The following is a 22,932-nucleotide window of genomic DNA, read 5'->3' on the forward strand; positions in this document are numbered from 1 at the left end:
ATTATATTAAGAAGACCTCTGTGTTTTCATCTGCAAGCGAAAGAGAAATGCAGGGTGGAAAAACCCAGAACTACGTTTATTCTGAACATCTGAAGCAAACACCTGAATCTATTCAAGGACAAAAGTGGATTCATGCAGATAACGTCATCAGCAAGATGATTGAGAAAACTGTGGATGCTGACAGTCAGGCAGACAAACAGCTAAACTCTGCAAAGGCTGGATCTATGTTCTACCTATTGACTAAATCTAAAAGTACGTTTTACATTTCAAAGTATTTTACTCGCAACCATTCAGTGGAATTATTTCTGTAACATTCAGTGGTAAAATAATCATTTGACAAGCTGAAATCTAATGTTTTAGCCTGCTACAGTTATTTTATTGGCCAGTAAGACATGACCTTCAGAGTCTGAGGCACTGCACTCTGTCTCCATCACACCTTATAATCAAAGGACAAGTCAATGTCAGAAGTAAAATAGCAGTGCTTAATCATTCATCGGCTTTTCACTAAAACAAATATGTTTTTTATGTTTTATTGATTAGCCATGTTTTCATCCATTTTAATTTAACTCCTTTCTTAGTACAGTGTGTTCTTGATGAACAGAAATAAAGACCATATTTTACTTGTGGCCATAATATTTGCCCATTAAAGTGTCAGTAAGCAACGAACAATGAACAATGAGCAATGAACATTCCAATGTGAAAAACATTCTGCCTCTGTGAATAACTCCGCTACACCAAACATGCACGTGCACTTTGCAACTGGTGTGTGCCGCACAGCCGTTGTGTGGTGCATCTCAATCACAGCGACTTTACAAATTAGTGTCATCCGGCTTCCACGTGACTTGTGTCAGAAGTGCATACGCAGAGGTTGTGTCTCCAAGGAAGACCTTGGAGGAGAAAAAAAAGCTACATAGAGAGCCCTGAATAAAAAGAGGGATCAGAGGAGAGGGAGTGTAGGGGGCTGAAGAGAGAGGCGATGCAGAGGTTACCCTGTTCCTTCTTGACGGGTAATGGTAGCTCTTACGCTAACAGCTAATGGTAGCACTAAGCTCCAACACCCAGAGGTAAAGGTAGTCCACACTAGGAATCATAACTACAATAATAAACAGCATCTCTCCTCTCTCTCTCTCTCTCCTTGTCTCGGTGGGAAGCTATCCCTGATTGGTTGTTTGTCTCAGACCGGATTTCTTAACAAACTAAATACAAAGGGGCGGGGAAATGCAATGAACAAATATGTGTAGCTTTATAATAATGTGGAAATGCAGCTCCCTCTGATATGACCAGACGTATATAAGCACCTCCTGCCAGCAGACATCATATTGGGAAACAGAATCAATGATTTAAGGAAAGATTTTAATGGCTATGAGTTAGTTTGTTCGGGGTTTCGCCTTCGCATCTCTTTCCAATGTTGAAATATGACCACTATTTACCGGTGAGCCACTTGTACGCCCACTTTCTGTCAACCTGCATCTTCCTATAAATCAATTGGTGAATTGTTTCTCAAAATGCTTTTGGACAACATCCAAGTGATGTAAAATTTCCATTTAGAAGATGAGTAGGTGTTTCAACACATTTCAACAGAAGAATAAGCTCTCAAGAGGAAGGACTCTGTCTTTCCAGGTAATCATGCTGCAGACGCTCCTTTCTGCACAAGATAGACGACCTGAGAACAGACAAAAAACCACCACTGTATCTGCTCAAATATCTCCTGTCATCTATGTTTGCTCAGTATCTACCAAGGTGGGAAAAAAGTCAGTGTTTAAAGACCCTTGGTGTCCATTTACATCATACTTAAAGAGAATAATACCCCTCATCCTTAAGCCTCACTGTGGGAGTCATACTGCTCTCATGGGGTTAATGGGTCATCAGCAGCAATGATGGGAAATCCAAATATTGCGTTCTTGCTACACCACATTTGGGTTTATTGGCCCTGGTACGCAGTGGAATGGACTGCAGATGCTGCTGTGACGTACAGCAGGTTTTTGGCCCGACCCAGAGGTCGTTTGGCTTGAGATACAGAAAGAGAAGCGGTAATTTAAAACAAGTCCTGTTTCATTAAAGATTACGTTTTTTATGCATGTCTTGCCATCCCAGGTTTGTACTGTTGCAGGATTGAAGGACTTTGATATTAGCGGGAGTGAAATGGAAACGTGTCCTGACAAATTAATTGAATTAAATTGCCTTTGAAAAATGTTGCACTTCATTTGACAAAATCCAGACACACAGATAAAACACATGCTATGAGGAGTACAAAGCAAAAGACTGGGTTGAAAGACTGAATGTAAAAAGTGCAGTATAAATAAAACAGGTTTAAGAGCAAATAGCCGATTGTAAATATACTGTTATAACCACATTATGTTTTTTTAAGATAAGAGACTTAGCCTAAACAAATGAAACCATCCCAGAGTGTTTTCCTGCAGATGGAGTGTTTGACAGAGATAAGGTAAAGTAACAACAGCAGGGAGGAGCAGCGGGAACAAACACACACAGCCTCTCCACTCCAGAGCTGACCAATAATAAGAAACTGTGCTACGTATGATGTTAAGGCTCTTTAAAACTGCTCATGGTGATGCAATGAACACACTTGTATAATACTAATTTCAGTGCAAACCCAATATGATGAACAAGGGTTGAAACTAATGTAACTTTTTATTTGATTTAATCTGCAGACATAATTGTGACTGTGGACTCCTGCAGGTACCTGGGTGTTCACCTGAACAATAAACTGGACTAGACATATCACACCAATGCCCTTTATAAGAAAGGCCAGAGCAGACTCAGGTCCTTTGGAGTGCAGGGAGCTCTCCTGAGGACCTTCTATGACTCTGTGGTGGCAGCAGCCATCTTTTATGGAAGACAGGCTGCAGATAGGAAGAGACTAAACAAGCTGGTGAAGAAGGCCAGTCTGTTATGGGGAGCCCCCTCGACCCTGTGGAGGTGGAGCGAGACAGGAGGATGATGGCAAAGGTATCATCTCTCATGGAGAACATCTCCCACCCCCTGCATGGTGCAGTTACAGCACTGGGCAGCTCCTTCAGGGACAGGCTGCTTCACCCGGGGTGTGTGAAGGAGAGTCCTTCCTTCCTGCTGCAGTCAGACTGTTCAACCAAGCCTGCTCCCAGTCGATCAGTAAAAACACACACACAAACTAAAAATAAGTTATGTGATGTTATATACAATACATTAAAAAAACAAACAAAGAAACAAAAACATTCTGTCCAACCATCTTGTGCACTGTGTGCACTGTATTATTCAGGATAACTGGAAATGTTTCAGAACAGTTTCATTTTTATCGTGCATCGTGTGCTTCTTTTTCCTTATTTGCTGCTGTTAACATTGAAAATGTTTAAATTGAAAGTTTATCTTATCTTATAGATTCCAAGGGGATGTGTTCAAATAAATTGGTTTGTCCAACCAACAGTTCAAAACACTGAGGTATATTTATTTCCTGTTTTTCTTTTTGCTCATCCATGATTTTTTTGCATTCCTTGTATTGTAATTGTCACCCTCATCAATATTGTTAAACAGTGGGTTTTATATATTGTGTTATGCATTAATTATGAATCTTATTCTTACTTTATCAGGTTTTACTTCTCATCGTATTGTTATCAAAGCAATCTATCCCTGTTGCATTCTGTCTGTTTTAATGCAAAGCAATCCTTGCATGTATTTTCACCATGTAAAGCCCTTTGAGCTGCATTCCCTGTATGGAAGGTGTTCTATAAATAAAGTGTAATATGAAGTGGACTTGTGCAAATGGCAAATATGAACATTTGTATGGATTTGTTTGGATTCTTCTGCAGAAAAATGTCTCCTCTCACTCATACATTACATTTTGACATTAGTGGATTCATTATTTTGATGCCACAGTGTTTAAGTAGCATTTTACTGATGTGGCAGGTCGAGGTGGAGCTAGTTCGTCTGCTTTAGATAAAGTAATCTCCAGTGGTCCGCTTCCTGGGGGTCAGGTCAAGGGTCAGAAACCTGGGGGGGTGCAGGATGATTAATTTGGAAGAGTTTGGCTAAAAGAAAAACTAACCAGCAACTAGGAATAAAATAAGTGTTGTGGAGTAAAACAATGTAGAGTAAAAGTTTAGTATTTATTAATTTTAGGAACAACATTTCTATTATTGTACTTTCACATATAAATAAACAGAGCAACGCTTTCACTTCCATTTTGTGCTTCATTCTGGCTCATTTACCTGAATGAAGTGCATCTTCTAGAGGATTGCAATTGCATCAGTAATTTCAGTGTGTCTTTGGGAGTTGGGGGTTTCGCGCTAAACAGTGTCACTGTTACGGATGTCTGACTTGATGCCAGACAAGGACAGAGAGTAGCGATTCTTGACCTTCAAACACTGATCATGAAGCACTTTGTGCTGTTTTTTCAGCTGGTTGAACAAGTTAGTTGTGTTGCTTTGCGACGCAGACACAGGTTTCATGCACTCTTTGCATATTATTCTTTCTTGCTTAACATCACTCACTCCAAACCCGACGAGCAGTTTCGGGGGACCGTTGTTTAGATTTAACGAGTGACTTGCTCTCTTCCTGTTTTAGTGTAACAACAAGCAGCGTTCAAAACATGACTGAGCGTCAGTAGCCTATACATGACACGTTTGCACAAACAACCCTTCAAAGACGTAACATAAGAATATGTTGAGATCGTAATGATAAACAAGAAAGAGGCATTCACGAGGACAGCTACGTATTCTCTTCCTGTTTTCAATCATAGACTGTATAAAAAGATGGACGACATGACAGCTCCCTAAAAGTGAAGCCAAAACATTTCCGGCTCCCCCTGCTGACTGGCTGCAGTATAGCTCATAAAGCCTGCCTCCTCCATGTTAACAGATGGGACATGAGTCAAACTATAAAATCAAAATACACGGCCGATAAATTTTTCTCATACATGGTTTCTGTCATTATAGCTAGTTATTAACATGGTGATTCACGTCGAAGTGTTCATTTTTTTCCGACAAGTTTATTTTTAATTAGTTATTTGATGCTGTCAAAATGATGATTGACAGCTCTGTTGACAAATTCGGCTCCTGCAGCCAATCAGTTCCAGGTGAGTAGAGTAGAGGACGATCCACGAATGGAAATGTAACAAAAACAATCACTACAGTCATTGAAGTTTCCATACCTGTGAACGTTAACCACAGACTAACACAGGGAAGCTATTCTGCTGTTAAACATGCCGGCGTGCAGGATCCTTGCTGTTTTTTCGGTATGTTAAGTGTGTTTGGGTGCAGAAGTGGCTACGGCCGCTTCACTCGCCGATCTCTACTGCGCAGTCTCCGGCTCCATCTGACGTCACCATCACAAGATGGCAGCACCTATCACAGGGGCTATTTTCGCATCAATTTCGTACAATGGGAGCAGATGGAGACGCGTTATATATAGAGTCACTTGTTTTCAACAGCTGCTGTAACTACGGAAACCACAAACGCATTCAGCTGAGAGAAGCCAGTTAACAAGGTCACTCATTGAACCAAAACACCGCTCTCTGTTGTTTACTCTTCCACTCTAAACTGCCGCTGCAAAGTAAGCGCTCATGACATGCCAGCTCCCCCAAAAGTGAAGCCAAAAACCTCTAGATGGCCCCCTGGGGGAGTGGATGTTAGTTCAGGGAGAGCGCGCATTTTAAATGCAGATATCGCCGTCAATCCATTTTTTAATCATGGGTAAGCCAAAATGGTGATCGGGATCAAAGGTCAAACTGTCAAACTAACCCTAACCCTGTCAGAGCTTCTCCTTGTGGCTGCAGGAGCGAGGGGAGTGTATGCGCCTGTTGCTTCATGTCCGCGTACATCTTCTCACACATTATCATTTATATGGGTTTGTATTCCAGCGGGGATCTAAAGAACCACAAAGAAGTAACACAAACCCCAGGAGTGTGTGTGTGTGTGTATGTGTGTGTGTGTGTGTGTGTGTGTGTGTGTGTGAGGGAGGACAGAGGAAGGATAGAGGCTGAGGAGGCTGCTATTATCATCCTCTGTCATCCTGCAACCACTTCCTCCTCCCTCTCCACTTCTAAACAGGCCAACAGGTTAAAAATAAGCCATTGTTACGCATAAACAAAGGGACATGGAAGGGACCTTCATAGTGAGGGGACACAAATAACATCCTCACAGCCTTTTTATATGAAAACACAGAGTCTCTGACAGACACTGAAAGGTCAGGAAGTTACAGAATATCCTCCAACTACCGATTATTTTTTCCATTAGTCAATTCAGTGTGTGTCCAAAGTGTCCAAAAATTGAAATTCAAAGGTCATGACCTATTAATCAAATCAAAGGTGGTGCAAAGGTGGTGCAGTGGTTGGCGCTGTCGCCTCACAGCTAGAAGTTTGAAAATGGTTTGGACATAGGGGTCCTTTCTGTGTGGAGTGTGCATGTTCTCCCCCTGCATGCGTTGGTTCTCTCTGGCTTCCTACCACAGTCCAAAGGCATGCTGGTTGGGTTCAGTGGTGACCCTAAATTGCCTGTAGGTGAGAATGTGAGCGTGAAAGGTTGTCTGTCTGTGTGTCAGCCCTGTGTTTGACTGCCGATCAGTCCAGGGTGTAACCCCGCCTCTCACCCAAAGATAACTGGGAAAGGCTCCAGCCCACCCATGACCCTGAACAGGATAAGCGGTATAGATAATGGATCAATCCATCAAATTTTATTTGTATAGCGCCAAATCATAACCAAAGTTATCTCAAGACACTTTACAAAAAGAGCAGATCTAGACCAATCATCTTATTGATTTACAAAATATGATTAGTTCTAAGGAATGTTTTCTAAAGAGGACAATTTGATCCTTTGGTCATCCTAACTATCTCTTCTGAGAGTTGCACATGCAAAACAGCGACCGGGAAGCTACAGGTAAATGAAGCATTGCAAAATAGTCGCGGCCGATGCAACATCATCGCGTCCTTAAACTTCTAAAGTCTGAAGGCATTTCACCCTCAATGCTGCAAAGAAAATTATCGCCTGCAGGATTTGTAAAGTGCATCTTTGAAGAGAAGGCACGTTGGACTTCTGTTCTTGCTTGATTTATTGTTAACATCAGCACTTTGTCTGTCCTCGGTTTGAATTTTTTTGTTCATCTTTTGTATCAGTAGGAGGCAAATCAACAGCAACGTTTTTTAAAAGACATATTTTTTGAATGAAGAACTCATATTTATTGTCTTTATTGTTAGTTAGCACATGCTTCAAAGAACCTCCAACTAAATTTAAAAGCTGATACTGAATAAGAGCCATTAAGAAATTGTGCAATTAATTATTCAATTAGTCGAGTAATCGTTTTAACTATCAAAAGAGTCGTTAGTTGCAGCCCAACCATTCAGCAGTACAGCATCAACAACAAAAAGAAAGGTCGGACACTACCTCTCTTATCTTTCATTTCTTAAATATACAAAAAATATACAGTAACAGCATACAAGGTGTGACGTGAAATTACCGTGCAAATAAGACTTCTGCTTTACCTGATGCGCCGAATAGTTTGTTACACAGAACTATCTGAGAAGTCGTACTTTAAAAGAATTTGGAAAGAGGAGGCACTTCAAAAAATACAGGAGATTGAGTTAACCATCTGTCAATCACCATCTATCATGCGCTACCTTCAACCAGTCAGTGGAGTTCATGTGGATAAATTCTTCGCTCTTCCATCAAAGAAGATTTACTCTCAGATCAGTCCATTATTTTTTTCTTACCTCTCACCATTACTGTCTTTGAATGAACAATCATTTCCTTCCTTCCCAACACTTAAACCCCCGTACACAAAGGCTGCAGAGGCAGTTGTGCGATGAAGGAAACAAGCGAGAGAGAAGTCGAAATGCAGCCGTACCTTCTCACCTCAAAACGCCAGCAAATCAAAGCATTAGAGGAAATGTTTGTGGGGATTGTCTGCTGGATAATAAAAGTTTATGGACACCTTTCCTAATGTCATCATCAGAAACACAGCAGCAGTGCCACTTCTTTTTAATGATGAAAGAAAATCTTAAGAGCTTGCTTCTGGCTTTCTGATGAACAGGGGTTTGATAATAAGCCTTCTAATGTTTGCTACGTTTTCCTCAACACCATCCGCCTGGTGCTGCTGGAAATGAGAGTAATAAGAGCCATGAGATCACATTAAATGTCTGCAAAAACCAATCCAATAAGCCAAAGTAGGTCAGAAATTACCATCACTTCTTGTGTTGGGAAATAACTCTCTGTGGGTTCCTCAGCAGGGTTAATGCATCTAAATTAATGCACATTCAAATTGATTCAATACAAAATATTGACAAAGGGGAGGATGCATCCTTTAGTGCAGCTACTTTCAAATGAAACACACACGCACAAACTTTGCTAACCAAGTATGTAGCACAGTGAGAGCCAAACACCAGTCAACACAAGATCCTGTTATGCAACAACCACAAGGAGGTTCAATTACAGGTGAAACTGGCTACTTGAACCTGCAGGCAGGGGATAACTGAATTACAAGGGGTGCACTGCGCCTTCAAGGAACAAATGTTTCGAATGCAGTCTCACATTAAAGAGACGTTCATTCATGTGCCTGGAGAATAAGTTGTTCTGAACTCAATAAAGTTTTTGCACATGGTTCTGGGGCTCTGCTTCTTCAACTCTGAAACACTGCACATCTCCTGTCCCCGGTGTTAAAGTCCAGCGTTTCAGGCCTTGAGTTCTTTAAAAAGTGGGCTCTTAACTCTGTCTGATCCAGTAAATCGCCAAGGAGAGCCAGCAGCACCGGGATTCACAGCAACAAAACTTTCCTATGAGTGATTAAGGACTTGGTTATTTTCCCATAGCTGGAACCAAAAATAGCTCCTATGGCTTGGAGCTTTGCCATGTCATGTCGTTTAAATTTCTGCTTGTGTTTTCATGTCTCTTGGGCAATAAAAGTACTGCAGGAGAGAGAATAGAGGCATTGCTCCCTGGACACGATGGTCAAACCATGATAATGATCGCCCCCACATCTCCCAAACTCCTCCTGAACTAAAAAGCAAGCTCTCCTCTATATCAGCTGGCTGCAGATGCCCGTAGGCTACAGGGAGGGAAAATAAGATCGGCACAACATTAACCATGCCAGTCTGAGTGTTCTCCCCCACCTATCAATCAGTGTGGGAGTGAGCACACCCTGACACAGCTCTAAGATATGGTCAGCCTGACACTGCATCTGCTCTTAATCTTTCTTCATCCTATTTCTTAGTTCATCCCACTGAGGTCTTTCCTTACAATCCTGACAATAAACAAACGACGTAATGCCTTTCTCAACAAAACCCCCCACATTCTTAAGTTAAAAAAAATGGGATGCAAATTAAACCTTTCGTCAACAAGATCCCACTGTTGAAGCAGTCATTAATCCCTTAAAGGTCCACTGTAGGCAGAGTTATTGGCAGAAGTGGACTTTTAAAGTCATCGGTATGTTTTCATTTGGTAATCATCTGAAATCAGTATCACCGTGTTTTGTTACCTCAGAACAAGCGCTTTAAGGAGCCAGTCTAATCCTCTGGACCTCATATTCATCCTGCTCAACTGTGATGTGATTGGCTGGTGCTGATTAGCCCAAAGTTTGTTTTCACAGCCAACAAGCGTCTTCTACCCAGTGGTACAGGAGATTTGTTGTTTTAACTCAACTAGCATCTCTTCCTAAACTGAACCAAGTGTTAACCTAAATGAAACCAAACTGCAACCTCCATCAATCCATCCAATATCTTCCGCTTATCCGGGGCCAGATCGCGGTGTGAGCAGGCTAACGTCCCTCTCCCCAGCAACAATTTTTCAGCTCCTCCTAGGGGAATCCAAAGCGTTCCCAGGCCAGACGGGATATAAGCAAGCTCCAGGTCGGCCCCAGGGCCTCCTCCCAGTTGAACTACTCGGAAAACCTCCAAAGGGAGGCGCCGGGAAGACATCCTAATCAGATGACTGAACCACCTCAACTGGCTCCTTTTGATGCGAAGGAGGCCAAAAGGGTTGGGTTAAAATATTAAGTCATTGTTAACAATGGTTTACTCATGGGGACAGGAACAGCTTTCTCCTGGATGGTGTTTGGCCTATTGGCATCCTAGCCAAGTCACAGCACAGTATGGTAGGACTATGTTGAACCATAGGAAAAAAAAACACTGACGCCATGTTGCACTGCCATGTTTCTTCAGAAGCCCAGAATGGACAAACCAAACTGAGTTGATGTCAACACAGAAGTGCCAAAAACTGCAGTTCCCTGAGTGGCCACTGGAGGCTGGCTCCAAAAGCATGGTATTTTCCATGGTAGGACTTCAATTCTAATGCCTAACTTAACAACTAAATTCAACATGTTAACAGTCTGGTACAAAACAGTTTGGTGTCTCTAGCTCATTTCTATACATACATTGTTTAAATTATATTATGGCTTTAAGTTAGACATGAACAAGGACTTGGCTACTTGTGGATGCAGCAAGCTGTCTGCAAGGTGTCACCTCAGCTAATTCCAGTCACTGAAGTTCACCTCTGAGCTGTGCTGTAAGTGACTTTTGAGGATTTTTTAATGTGAAAATATCCGACAAATAATATGGCTTACTTTACGGTTACTTGTAGCAACAGACTAACCAATAAGTCTGTGCTCAAGCTTTTTTATGAGTGAAAATCTAGTATTATTTAGTCCTCGTAGACAGCGGTTTGGCTCGACGTGATGTTTCCTGGCTTGTCAGCTTGTTCAGGGTTTGTCATACATTGCTCTGATAGATTGATTGGTGGTAACCTGTATATTACAGTCAGGATGGTTGTTGGCTTTTACTGCAAAGAAAATGGCAGCGGTAGTGGTGAGAAGACTGGCGTGTTTGTCACTTGCTTTCACACTGGAGATGTGCAAGCGTTTAATACGTTCCACAAGCTCTCTTTGCTTCTTTAGTCTAATAAATAAACAACTCATCACCCGCATCCTGCACCTGCATCACCTGCAACATCACCATGAGATGCCACTAAATCTTACACATTGCTCCTTTAAAAGGAGCAACAAGTTAGATTTTTTTAAAGCCTTACAGCATAAATTTAACAGAATAGAGAAGTTGGTGTTGTTCAAACATTTGAGAGGGTTCATTTCTTGTCATGCAAAACGAAAGGAAACCTTTGCTCTAACTACAGCTCCTGCACCCCTGCATCTATCAGTGTGAGTTATCTCCCACTGAGCCTAAAATAACCACGTTTTTTCACGGGGGGCATGTTGGCTTGTTTGTGTTATGAAAGGGAGGATGAGTGGAGAGCGAGGTGGGGGGTAGGGACTAAAGAAGCAGCCAGAGCGACTATTAATACACTGATAGCTGCGTGGCAAGAGCAGGCTGTTCCAGTCAAAGACACACTGGACCACTGGTGGGATGGGGGTGAAAGTTTCCCACGGGCAGACGCAGGGTTTAAGTCAAGTACGGAGCTGCTCTGAGATCGATGTCTTAGGTGTGAGGATTACAACTTGGCAGCACTAGGCAGAGGGGTAAAGGGTGTTCCTGAAGACACTCAGCTGAAATGGAGCCAAATACGGAAAGAAACATACAAAGCAGACTTGGAAATAGCCTCTGCTGGTAAAATAAAAGCTGCCTTGCAAATTTTGCAGAGGCAGCTACGAGGCTTAGGATGGTATTACAATAACATTATCGAGTGTCAGTCTATTACAGAGAGTGACAACTAAGGAATAACACAATACATACACATATAAACAGCACAGTGCACTCCTTTTCTATATCAACAAGTCACAGAAACAACTTTTGCAAAGACTTGCAAAGCAACTCCTGCAAGTCTGCAGGTTTTTGCAGGTGGTTGCTATTCTGCATGTAAAAATGAATGAAAATCACCAAGGGCAAATGCAAATTTTGCAAATGCAAAGAGTAAAAAACAAAGCACTTGTCAGACTGCTGGTAACAAGGTTCAAGGTAGCATTCTTTATACAGTATATACTACCTTGCATGGAGCCTTCATTGTTTTACTTTCTGGTGCTGCTTTTAAAATTGACTGAATGCCAAATGGAAATTCAGTCACTGTAATCAAAGTCCTTTGTTTACTTTGCCGTGTTAGTTAATCATCTTCATTAGGCTTTGAAAGTGATGTTTTCGCTTCTTTTTGATTGCTCATGTTAACATTTTTATTTTTTAGGTTTAATATCGTAACTGCACCTCAGCTAAAACCAAAACTAAAATACAAATGCTTTAAAACGCTGCTGTGTAAGAAGCTGGCTATAACTGAATCGAGTCTCAGAGCTCTAAATTGGACAGGAACACCATCAGCTTCCAGTAAATGACTAAATAACTGCAATTTCCTCCAGCTTTACTGTCACACATCATTCACTTATTACACTGTTGACTTATGACAGGCTCCCTTATGTTGACCAAGGACTCATCTGCCATCTGTTGTGTTTCACATTAGTGAAGATAATCGCAGCGTCACTCTGTTCAACTCTATTCTATTTCTATTTCTATTTCTATTCATATGGTACTCAGAATTGCAACTGTAGAAGCAGGCAACCAGCCAGCTGAGGGTGTGACCTTCCCCTCAACCTGCTTTCATCCTCAATGATACTCTACAACCCCATGCAAAAATAATATACACTTTTAATCATGCTATAGAAACTTTTACACTCTGTTTACGTCAACGGTTAATTTACAGTGACTTTAATATGGTTTGACAAAGTAAACATGCTCCTATTCTTTGTCCTTTCCTGCGATTTAAAATCCCCATGATGTTACTTAATTCACTTCTGGTGATAAACAAGTAAAACCATTTTAAGTTTAATTTACTTTTGAATTAACTTTTTCATCAGGGTAAAACTGCTTCGCATCCTGAGTTGTAAAGACACATCTTACACGACCACATACAATTGAAGCCTCATAAAACACCGAAATAAGTGACACCTGGACTCTTCAAAGTAATTATCTTACCTGCTTTTGAGCGGAAAAAAAGAGAGTCGTTGTTTACCTTTTCTTTGAGGAAGCTGTCAAACTGTTTTTTCCTCCAAATATCCCCATGCTTTCATGATCCGAGCAGAGAAGGGTCTCATGCTGCTCTTCTGTCAACACTGACCAACCGCGACCACTACAGCTTCAGCAGTCAGGCGGGGAACGGCAGCATTTAAATACATCTTCCTGTTTTGACTTTCAAAATAAAACATCCTACACATCGCAATTTTTATTAAGGGACAATAAGGTCATTAAACTTTATGGAGAAGTATTAAAGTCAAATGTAGATGATAAAGTCAAAGTGATGAGAATAAAGTCAGCTCTCAATATTATTATCAGAGGAGGAAGACTTTTTTTCCATTTCAGATTTTCGACTTTGTTCCGGAAATGGTATTTCAACCGTTTTTTGAACATTTTTCACTTTATTCTCAACATTTGCAAAACAATTAAAATAAGAAAAATCGCCCTCCTTTTTATAGCAATTTTCCATTAAATATTTCTTTTTCTTATGAGTTAAATTAATTCTCAACATTTCAACTTGATTATTTTGCCTCTATATTTCTTTCTCTATTCTCAAAACGCCCTTAAAACCTTAACCTGATCAAACTATGTCAATTAATAATATAAAAAAAAAGGAAAGGAAAAAAACCCCTCTCTTTCTTGATCAAACAAAAGTAACGTTAGGAGCAAAGCTAGTCAACTAGAGAAACACATTTAGGCTATACTTTACACTCATTATCTAAAACAATGCTTATGTAACCAGGCCAATTGTCCAATTTGCTTTTACTTTTACTTTACATTCTTTACAATAAGCCTGAAGCCTCATCAAACACAAAGGAAGACATAAATCAGATGTACGTCGCTTTTGACAAAAGCGTCTGCTAAATGAAATTGTAACATTGTAACATAAATACAAAAATAATTGAAAATAATTGGCTATCTGATTTTCACACCATTTCATGAACAGTTTTTTCGAGCTCCTGACCTGAAAAGTGTCCACCAGTTTGGATTGGATTCACAACTTTTGCTGAAGGCAAGACAGAACGTGATTGTTGATGTAAAGAAGTATAATAAGACAGCGATTATATCTTATTTATTGAAATAGCCTGCTGTACTTCATTTCCAAGCGTCACGTTTGAAGCTTTTATTTTGACAGTAAGCGTTAACCTCTGGTATCATCATGTTTTTCCTCTGGTTTTTTTTTGTTAATTAAAAAAAGAAATATTAGTTTAGTTTAATTATTTTATTTTGGGATAATAAGAAAGCTATCAATATCCTGAGGTAAGAGAGAATAACTAATTTACACTACAGCAGCAGACCACAGTGTTGCTGTTTAGTACAACACTGCCATCTGCTGTTTCTACTTTGTGGCAGGTGAGTTTGGGGCCATATTTTTCAAAACAGTAAAAATCATGTCTTTATGTCTCATAATAAAAGTATTCATTTTATTAAGGAAAAAGAAATAAGATCCATAGCACACTCAATAAAAACAGATAGTATATAGGATATACTGTTACACAATGTCACAATTACAACACAAAAACCAAACAAAACAAACAATCAAACAGTAATCAAAATTGCAATACACGTGTTTAGCCAAGTCCTACTTACCAACTGTGTAACTATTCATGTGTGTTCAATTGTTTATTGAGGCTTTGAGATAATAAAACAAGAAAGAAGCATCCAAATGCTCACAATCTGCTTGGAATCTGTTCATTGCCTGCTGTGGCCACATGTGTATTTAAGTGTTCAGTAAAAGTAATATTGGAAAATAGAGAGAATCTGCTTTTATATATATTTTACATAATAGAATAAATGAAGTTTATGATGTTAATCTGATTTATTGAGATTTTGTTGCATTATGCATGCAATGCAATTGTATTTCAGCCTATAACTGCTGCACTTTTAAGCAAGAAGCTTTCATCATAGCCCAATAACACTATAAATGAACTATATAGTCTAGTACAAGTTTATCAAGTTTAGGAAAAACAATATCACAATATGAAAACAGCATACTATTGAAATGTACGCTACTTTAGTCATCAATATAACCACACCAACAGCACAGAGGCGTCAGGCGTCATTTTAATATTTAGAATATTTTATTCTTTTCAGAGAGGCTGTCTGAATCCCTTCTATAATCCATTCCATTTCACCACAATGACGTCAGGCCCGTAAAAACATTTTCTGTAGGATTCATTCATGCTTTTTTTAACCTTTTTCATTGACATGGTTGCAACAGGGAACTTAAACGCATCATCATGTTTACTGACCTTCCATTGGTCCAGCCATATAAACCTCGGGTCCAATCAAAGCGCAGATGGGCAGAAGCGTGCGCCCCACCTTGTTTCGGTCACGTGACGTGACGTGAGCTTACGAAGATGGTGGAAGTTTCTTCTTCCTTGAAGTGAAGCCCCGACTGAAACCCAAACATCCTGCTCACCGAGGGCTAAGGATTCACTGCAGTGTTTCCAGTTTGGTTTTTACAGCCTCCCTTCGGACTCGGGTATGTGATAGACGCCATTTTCTACATTTCTGATCGGTGGGGTTTGTTTTTCATTGCCGCTGGACTTTGGGATTTCCAGCCAGCCATGATGATGACACGAGCTAGTAGGCTAGTAGTTAGTTAGCTTGGCTGGGATGGCAGCAGGCTGTCAGAAGTGTTGGCCAGCTGACGTTCAACACGTACTGAGCAACTCCTGTGAGCACACCGCCACTGTAAATATATACACTGTAAACTGTGCTGTTTATTAGATATTCAGTACATACTGTTCCTTACTGTGAGGCTAACCGAGTTAGCTCGCTATCCAGTTAAATTAAATTATGTAATCTTTATATTACCTACATTTGATAGCTCAGCATAACAGAGATGGAATGCAGAGGGACAAAGATTACTCACAGGTGATCGGTGTCAATAATTTATAGGCTAATGACACAGGCTTGATAGCGAAGAAAGTTGTTTTTCCTTTTCTTTAAAATAATTGTCACTAAGTCTTTTTCACTTTATACAATTATTTCTTAAATTAAACATTAAAACACATGCTAAGAGAAAGACAGACTATACATTGATTTACTTAGGGGTCATGTAGGTCTAAAAACATTAGACATTACCGACAGTTATTTAAGGCTTTACATGTTTCAAAAGTGTTAATTACTATTCCATTTTTCATTCTAATTAATAGTTTCAAAATAGTGTCTGAATTCAAAATTGAATTTGTATTCGTGATTTCCTTTTAGTACACTTGAATGTATACATTAAGTAGTTTCTATTCATATTTTTTTTTACAACCAATATAATTATTAGCATAGGAACTATAATGGATTTTTTTCTAAATGATAATAATAATAATCAAGGGAAAATTAGAGTCTACACACTGGATCATGCTCCCAAGTAGTTTTTATTTAACTGCCACCATGGGTGGGTAACGTTTTTTAGCTGATGCTCTTCTTCAGACAGCTTGAAAGGTTACCCACACCGTTGCCCATTTCAGCGGCTACTTTTAAAAAAAAAAAATTAATTGTGGAAAAACACAAAATTATGCAGTTTTCACTTTTTCACTGTGAACAATAAACACCCAAAAATGTGAAACCCATGCAACATATAAGAATGTCCATTCAAAAGATATGGCCCCTTTAAAGTAAAATCGAGTGAACCAGTTGTAAGAAATATTTTGCTGATACTAGCACAATGGCTAAATGTCTGTATCATTGCTGTCAAGGACAACATTTCCTGCCTTCCAGTGTTCTGCAGCAGCTGTTCTGAGCACATAGTTCTGTCTCCTTGTGTAATTGTAAGTTATGTGGGAGAAACAGATAAGCAAAGAAGAGAGAAGACAATGATGCATTTGTCACAGTTGTTAGTCGTCTACTTGGCAAGGTTGGCGGTGTTGGTTTGTGTCCTTGTCTGTCACAGTTGTCTGGTGAGTGAAGAGGGACGCTGGGTGCTGTTCTCCTGTTTGTTTTCTTGGGTGGTCCGTCTCTGGGAAAAGTTTTGACTTTTAATAATCCATGACAATATCCCTAACATGGTCTCCTGACCTTTACGACAAGATGTTTGATTTTGTCAGAGACCTAATAATTGTTCATATAAATTATTTTTGTAATTAATAGCATATATGTTATTATGGTTTATTTGAAAAATACACACAAAAAGGGATGCACTGTATACATCATGGCGATAAAGTTTTGACCCAATATTTGCCTGTCAAAATTATTTGGATGTATTGATATTGGCTAACATGTTGTACCTAAATTAACACCTTTTAATAACTATTTTTCAAACACCGTACTGCAGAAAAATATGCTTAAATCAATAGGAAACAGAGCCATGAATAATTTCTCCTGCAGAGCACCCTCTGACTTAATTGTTAACAATACTGCAAACAATACTGCAATCTCGGATCCCATCAGCTATAGTCTCATGATGATATAGCCTCTGGGGACAACGGTGAACATGTGATGGTCACATCACAGGTGATTGGTCAATATTACTCCGACTACAAGCATAGTACAAAGGGAAACCAGAACACTTACCGTCCCAGAAATGCACGTCCCTGCCTACAGATTCTACATTTCTATGTAGAATCTGTAAATAGAGATTAACAATACTGTGACAACATGTTATCGCTGGTGTTAACGTTTTTTACAGCTTCAGAGGAAGACGACATGATTGTTTCTTGCAATACATGATTGTGTAATTGCTTTTGACTTGTCTGTCACTCGACGTCGCTGTAAATGAGGTCAACCTAGCTGAATCTTCAAGTTTAAATAAAGGTTCTAAATAAATAAATAAGCTGTAGTATGTTAAATTATCCATCATTGCCCTCTACATCTTAGCCTTCCTTACTCTCAAGTGTGCATAAACTACAGGTTATGAAGTTCTTTTTAAAGTGTTTCATATCATCGTTTGTCTTATTGCTATCGGCTATAAGAAGCAGACAGTTATCGGTTATTCATGCTCAGCCATGGTGTCAACATAAGCTAAGATTGAAGTCCAATCACAGTCTAGAGAATACAGTTTCATCCGATATCTGTTGAGAGAGGTTTGTGAGGTTTGCTGATCTTTTAGAGATTCATGTTTAGGGGATGTGTAAAGTGGGCTGTTCTGATGCACAAAACCCGTAAAGAACGTTCCTAAGAGCTCTATGGCCGAGGAAATGTTGCTTGAAAGTGTAATTTGAGCGCTTAAATTCAATTTGAAATGCCTCACAGCATCACCAAACACAATTTACAGGCCTCTGTGTGGATGATGTTTTTCAGCTAGTTAAGAGATCTAAGGCATCACTGGAGAATTTAATCGTCAGCCAATACTTCCATATATGAGACTCTGTTGGACAGCTTGTGAGGCTGCAAAGTCAGCAGTTGCAATTAATTATTGACAGAGACTAAAGCAGAAGCCGAAGGGAAAGTTTACCCAGAAGCTCGTCAGTTTCTCCTGCTCTACCATGTGCACGCTGGACAAGACAGACTGAGCAGCATGAATTATTCAGCGACGCGTCAAGGTAGTAGACCAGATTCTAGGAAGGATCACAGTGCATTGTATTTTAGGAGTTCCCATCTGTTGACAAGCCTGTTTTTTTTTCTGTCAAGCAAACTAAATATTACATAACAGGTGTTTTGAAGAGTAAATTATCCCCTTAAAGCATTTAGCGCTGTAGCAAAATTATATTTCTCTTACAACTACAGAGGATTTAGTGAAATGTTTCAGTGATCTGAAACTGAAAGTATAAACATCAGGTCTTGGTCTCAGCTAGGGCTGAACAAGTAATCGCAATTTTCAAATCGCAGGAGGCGCAATATTTTGTAAGGGTGAAATGTCAGTTAAAAAAACATTTTACTTTAAATATTGTGTTGCAGAGACGTTCTGGCCTACACATCATACATTAGTATCAATAGTATCAATATCTTTGCTTGGTACCGATCCCTGCAAAAATCACACCATAATCACTAATTCATATTTTTCAGTGTAAATGAGAACAATGATGAAAAAATGATCATTCCCCATGGTTGTTGCAGGAAGAAGGAGAGAGGAGTGAGAGAAGACGAAGAGGGAGAGATGATCTTCAGCCATGACAATCTTTTAGATAGCACTGAGCAACGCTTTCTGTACTCCAACACAACAAACGGCACCTCTCCCTCTTCGTCTTCTCTCACTCCTCTCTCCTTCTTCCTGCAACAACTACAGTCTCGCACGAGATTTCAGCGCGAGACTTCTCCGTGAGCGAGGTTTGGTTACAGACAACAACAGAGAGCATAAGGTAAAGTAGCATGGCTGCCACAGTGTTGTCAGACACTTATTATAACGATCTGAGCCTGTCAGTAGCAAAAACAAGCGCTTTTAGTCGCTGTATATTGGCGTATGCCCGGTGCCCCGTTTAGTTATATTGTAACTCATTTCGCGGCTGCCGGCCGGTGCTCCCTACCTTAATACTGAATCGATTTCAATAATTGTTGTCTCCACTAGTCACTTACACACAAACACATGGGAAAATAGGGTCTAGGTTGAAAAATCCCGATGTTATCCTTTAATGCCTTCGTCTGTATAAGAAACAAAAATTAACTTTATATATTAAAAAAAATGTTTTATTTAGGCCTTTATCGCACTCTTTGAGAAAGCATGAATTAAATCTTGCAAATTCCCAATATCTCAATTCCCAATCTTTTTCAAAAAATAACTGCCTGAAAAGCTTCTTTAGCCTGTTTTAGAATCACCTGGTCACCGTACAAACATTTTTCAAATGTCAAAAAATCTTTCTAAACATAAATACTTTTATGTTACAATTAAATTTACTGACAATTAAAGCAGTTAAATAATAAACACATCGGCTACTGCCATCGGCGCATGCCACCTTATTTGCCGATGGGCCGATGTCTGTCAACACGGCAGATATCGGCCAATTCCGATGTTCAGCCGATGCATCTGTGCATTCCTAAAAGGAAGTATTTGTTCACAATAACATCTAGGTACACCCTTAATGTGTTTATTTGTTGACAGTTGTGTAAATAGTTTAGTGGCTCTGTTTGCAGTCGGGTGTATTCGACCTTCAGAGCAGGAATATAAGTTCAGGTTGAATTTAGGAGTCAGTTTAAAGTGGTCGGTTGTGGTAGAAATCTCCTCCAAGTGTGCAGGTCAGCTTGTCGGTCAGTGTGACCCTCGCTTTGCAGAGACCTTAAGGAAAGCATCCTCTTCCCTTCCTTTGAGAAGCTCTTATCTTTCCCCTCCTCACACAGATAAATTAGAAAACTCAGAGGCAGATAAGACCGCTAAGTGGGAGTACCTCGTAAAACATTTTTACAACAGAAAGGATCTCTGTTAAAACAACACTGACTTTTCCCTGTCACTGCTGGAAAGGTTATAAAGACGGATCCACAGAGTTCATGCGTTACTTTATCTGTTGGTCTCTTTTCTCATGAAAGGCAGCCTCAATAATGTTGTGTTTCACATGTAAATCTGACAAGTAACTGGAACAGTTTATTAAGGATATATTCCAAGTAGGGGACACAATATATATAACTGTAGACTCTCTATTAATGTTGATGCTACAGAATAATATCACATTTATTTGGCAGACCCTTTTGTCAGAAACAACTTGCACTAAGTGCATTTGACTTTCACAAAAAGGAAAGAGATGTCATATAAAAAAAATGTAAATGCCATATGAGTTATATTGTACAACATAGGGTATAATGGAGGCCAGGTTAACTGTATTTTAACTGTGAATAAAACTCGAAAAAACTGCTTAATTTTTGTGCTTCAAGCTGGAACAAAAGAAATAGTTTTTCCTCAGTCAAATGACATAAGTAGAGGCAAAACAAGCGTACATATGTGAAGTGTGCACACGGTAGCTTAGAGGCAACAAAGACCATAATTTTATGTTGTTCATGTCGGTAATAGTAAGAGACAGCTGCTTTGTCAGCCTGTAAAGTGACTGACCGATTATTAAGCAGTTAGTATTAAATGCATGTTGAACTCTGAACTGTTCATTCTAGTACTTCATGGAAAATGGGTGGTTATTAAAACAAATACAGTAGAAACTATCTAAGCAATAATGTTCTTTAACTATTTCATATAAGTCTCTGAGCTTTTAGGTGGGGTGATTTGAAAAACATGTACTTTTTGGTGTTACAGTATGTTATTTTGTTTTTACCTGTTAATAGAAGTGGGAGATTTCCATTTTAAGCCCCTTATGCTCTGCCAGTTCAAGGTGGGATTATTATGACTCTTATGCTAAACGCACGGAGTCGGAAAAACAATACATAATTATGTTGTCGATCTTCAGCTTTTTTTACACTTACATTCCTGAAGATTTAATCTAAAGCCCCAAAAGAGCACAGTTCATTTTTTGATAGTGGGCTCAAGTCAATTTACAGGCCCTACATAGAAACAGACACATACAGTATCCTTACGTAGACACACAAACACAAGCCCTATTTACACTGCCAATTTAAGGCGGGATTATTACGCCTCTGTCACGTTCCGTATTCTATGTAAAATGCACGGAGGCGAAATGGTGGGGAGAAGTTGTGCTGCCTCTGAGCCAGCGGTGAAACAGCGTCTGTGTAAACAGCGGAGCTGGCAGAGCGAAACAATCCCTTGTGTGTGTTTGTTTACACCTAGCACACATTTTGCTTACACAACGCCGGGACGCAGTGTAAAAACACACTCTGGGGCGGCTTAATGTCGACGTTGCTTGGTCCAATGTAAAATTGCAAAGGCTGCTTGACGGCGGAGCGTGCTTAGGGCGCTCAGGTGGAACAGCAGTGTAAAAAGGGCTATGGTCTTCCTCACTGTGGCCTAAATCAAGTTGATCCTAGACTGTGTTCAGACTGCAGACGAATCAGGTTTGTCCCATTTGATGTGTTTATTTGCCATCCAGACGTCTTAAAATCAATCTAAATACAATCTGGATATACCAAAAAATGATTTGGGCTCACAGTCTGAACAAGGCCTGAATGGCCTTATGTGTCCTGCAAATGGGAGGCAGCAGAAGCTAATTAGAAGCCAATTTGTCACCAGACTAATGATGTGTTGTCTGTGCTGCAGGCTTTAATCCCAGCCCTATGTCATGGCCAGTGGAGTCACCAGGTCGGGCACCTCCAATGGTTACCCTATGAAGGCACAGCTACAAATCATCGGTGAGTCTTCAGGCTTTTTTAAGACGAACAGAGGCTCTTTCTTTTACTCACGGGGTTTTCACTTTTCTCATTTGACCTTTCAAGTCAGGTGACTACTGTTCCATAATAACAGGTCTGTTTATGTAAAACAAGGAAGTAAATATGTTTCTACGGAGAAGTCAAGATGTCTGCTGTAAAGAAAGTCTCATTCATTTTTTACATTTTACTGTTTACTTTTATGTTACTGTGTTTTTGTTATTTCAGATGTCATTGCAGTCCCCTGTTCTGCTTTTTGTTTAAAAATATCAGTTGAATGCAGTTTGTCCTTGTTCCTGAATTGCTGTCGTCTTTCTCCTCTTCTTTCTTCACCAGTGTGATTGACTTGTATTCTGCTCTGTTTCCTCTCCCTATCTCCTTGTTTCAGTGCTATCAGCAAAGCTAAAAGAGAACAAGAAAAACTGGTTTGGTCCCAGTCCGTATGTGGAAGTGACAGTCGACGGCCAGTCCAAGAAAACAGAGAAATGCAACAACACCCACAGCCCCAAATGGAAGCAGCCGCTCACTGTGTGAGTCAAAGTCTTGCCGGGATTACCAGACCCACATGACATTTAGTCACATTTATGATCATAACCCCCTTCACTATTGTGTTCCTGCTCATAAAAAGGGATTTTACTGAATCAGTCAAACAGTATTTAAATTGCAAATGTTTGGTCTGTTGTGCTGCCTGCAAGCTGGGGTGTCCTGCATCAGACGGAGAGTGAACTCTAATGTTGAATATTCACAGAAACATCTACAGGACAATTTCCTGAGCGTTGATAGAGATCTGACCCTAGTTGTTAGTCACCCTGTTGTGGTAAATGTCATCCATCTGGTATTCCAGGAAGCTCAAAAAAACTCCAACGAGAAGCTTTTAAAAG

At 39.8% G+C, this 22,932-nt stretch overlaps 2 protein-coding genes across 2 annotated transcripts in view; one reads left to right on the forward strand and one right to left on the reverse strand.

Annotated features, from left to right (window-relative positions):
- calcrl2 (calcitonin receptor-like 2) overlaps positions 1–12,999 on the reverse strand; it is a 35,095-nt gene extending 22,096 nt beyond the window's left edge. The window contains exon 1 of the mRNA XM_069659929.1: positions 12,921–12,999. Within this exon, the coding sequence (XP_069516030.1) occupies positions 12,921–12,970 (50 nt within the window). The 5' untranslated portion in view covers positions 12,971–12,999. The remainder of the gene's footprint in view (positions 1–12,920) is intronic.
- A 2,277-nt stretch (positions 13,000–15,276) lies between these two features.
- Positions 15,277–22,932, forward strand: part of itchb (itchy E3 ubiquitin protein ligase b) — a 31,599-nt gene continuing 23,943 nt past the window's right edge. The window contains exons 1-3 of the mRNA XM_069659822.1: positions 15,277–15,407; positions 21,945–22,036; positions 22,440–22,581. Coding sequence (XP_069515923.1) covers positions 21,967–22,036; positions 22,440–22,581 — 212 coding nt within the window. The 5' untranslated portion in view covers positions 15,277–15,407; positions 21,945–21,966. The remainder of the gene's footprint in view (positions 15,408–21,944; positions 22,037–22,439; positions 22,582–22,932) is intronic.

This window comes from Semicossyphus pulcher, unplaced genomic scaffold, assembly GCF_022749685.1.
Source record: "Semicossyphus pulcher isolate SPU_LCO1_2020_fin unplaced genomic scaffold, fSemPul1.0.p SCAF_13, whole genome shotgun sequence".
Taxonomy (NCBI): Eukaryota; Metazoa; Chordata; class Actinopteri; order Labriformes; family Labridae; genus Semicossyphus; species Semicossyphus pulcher.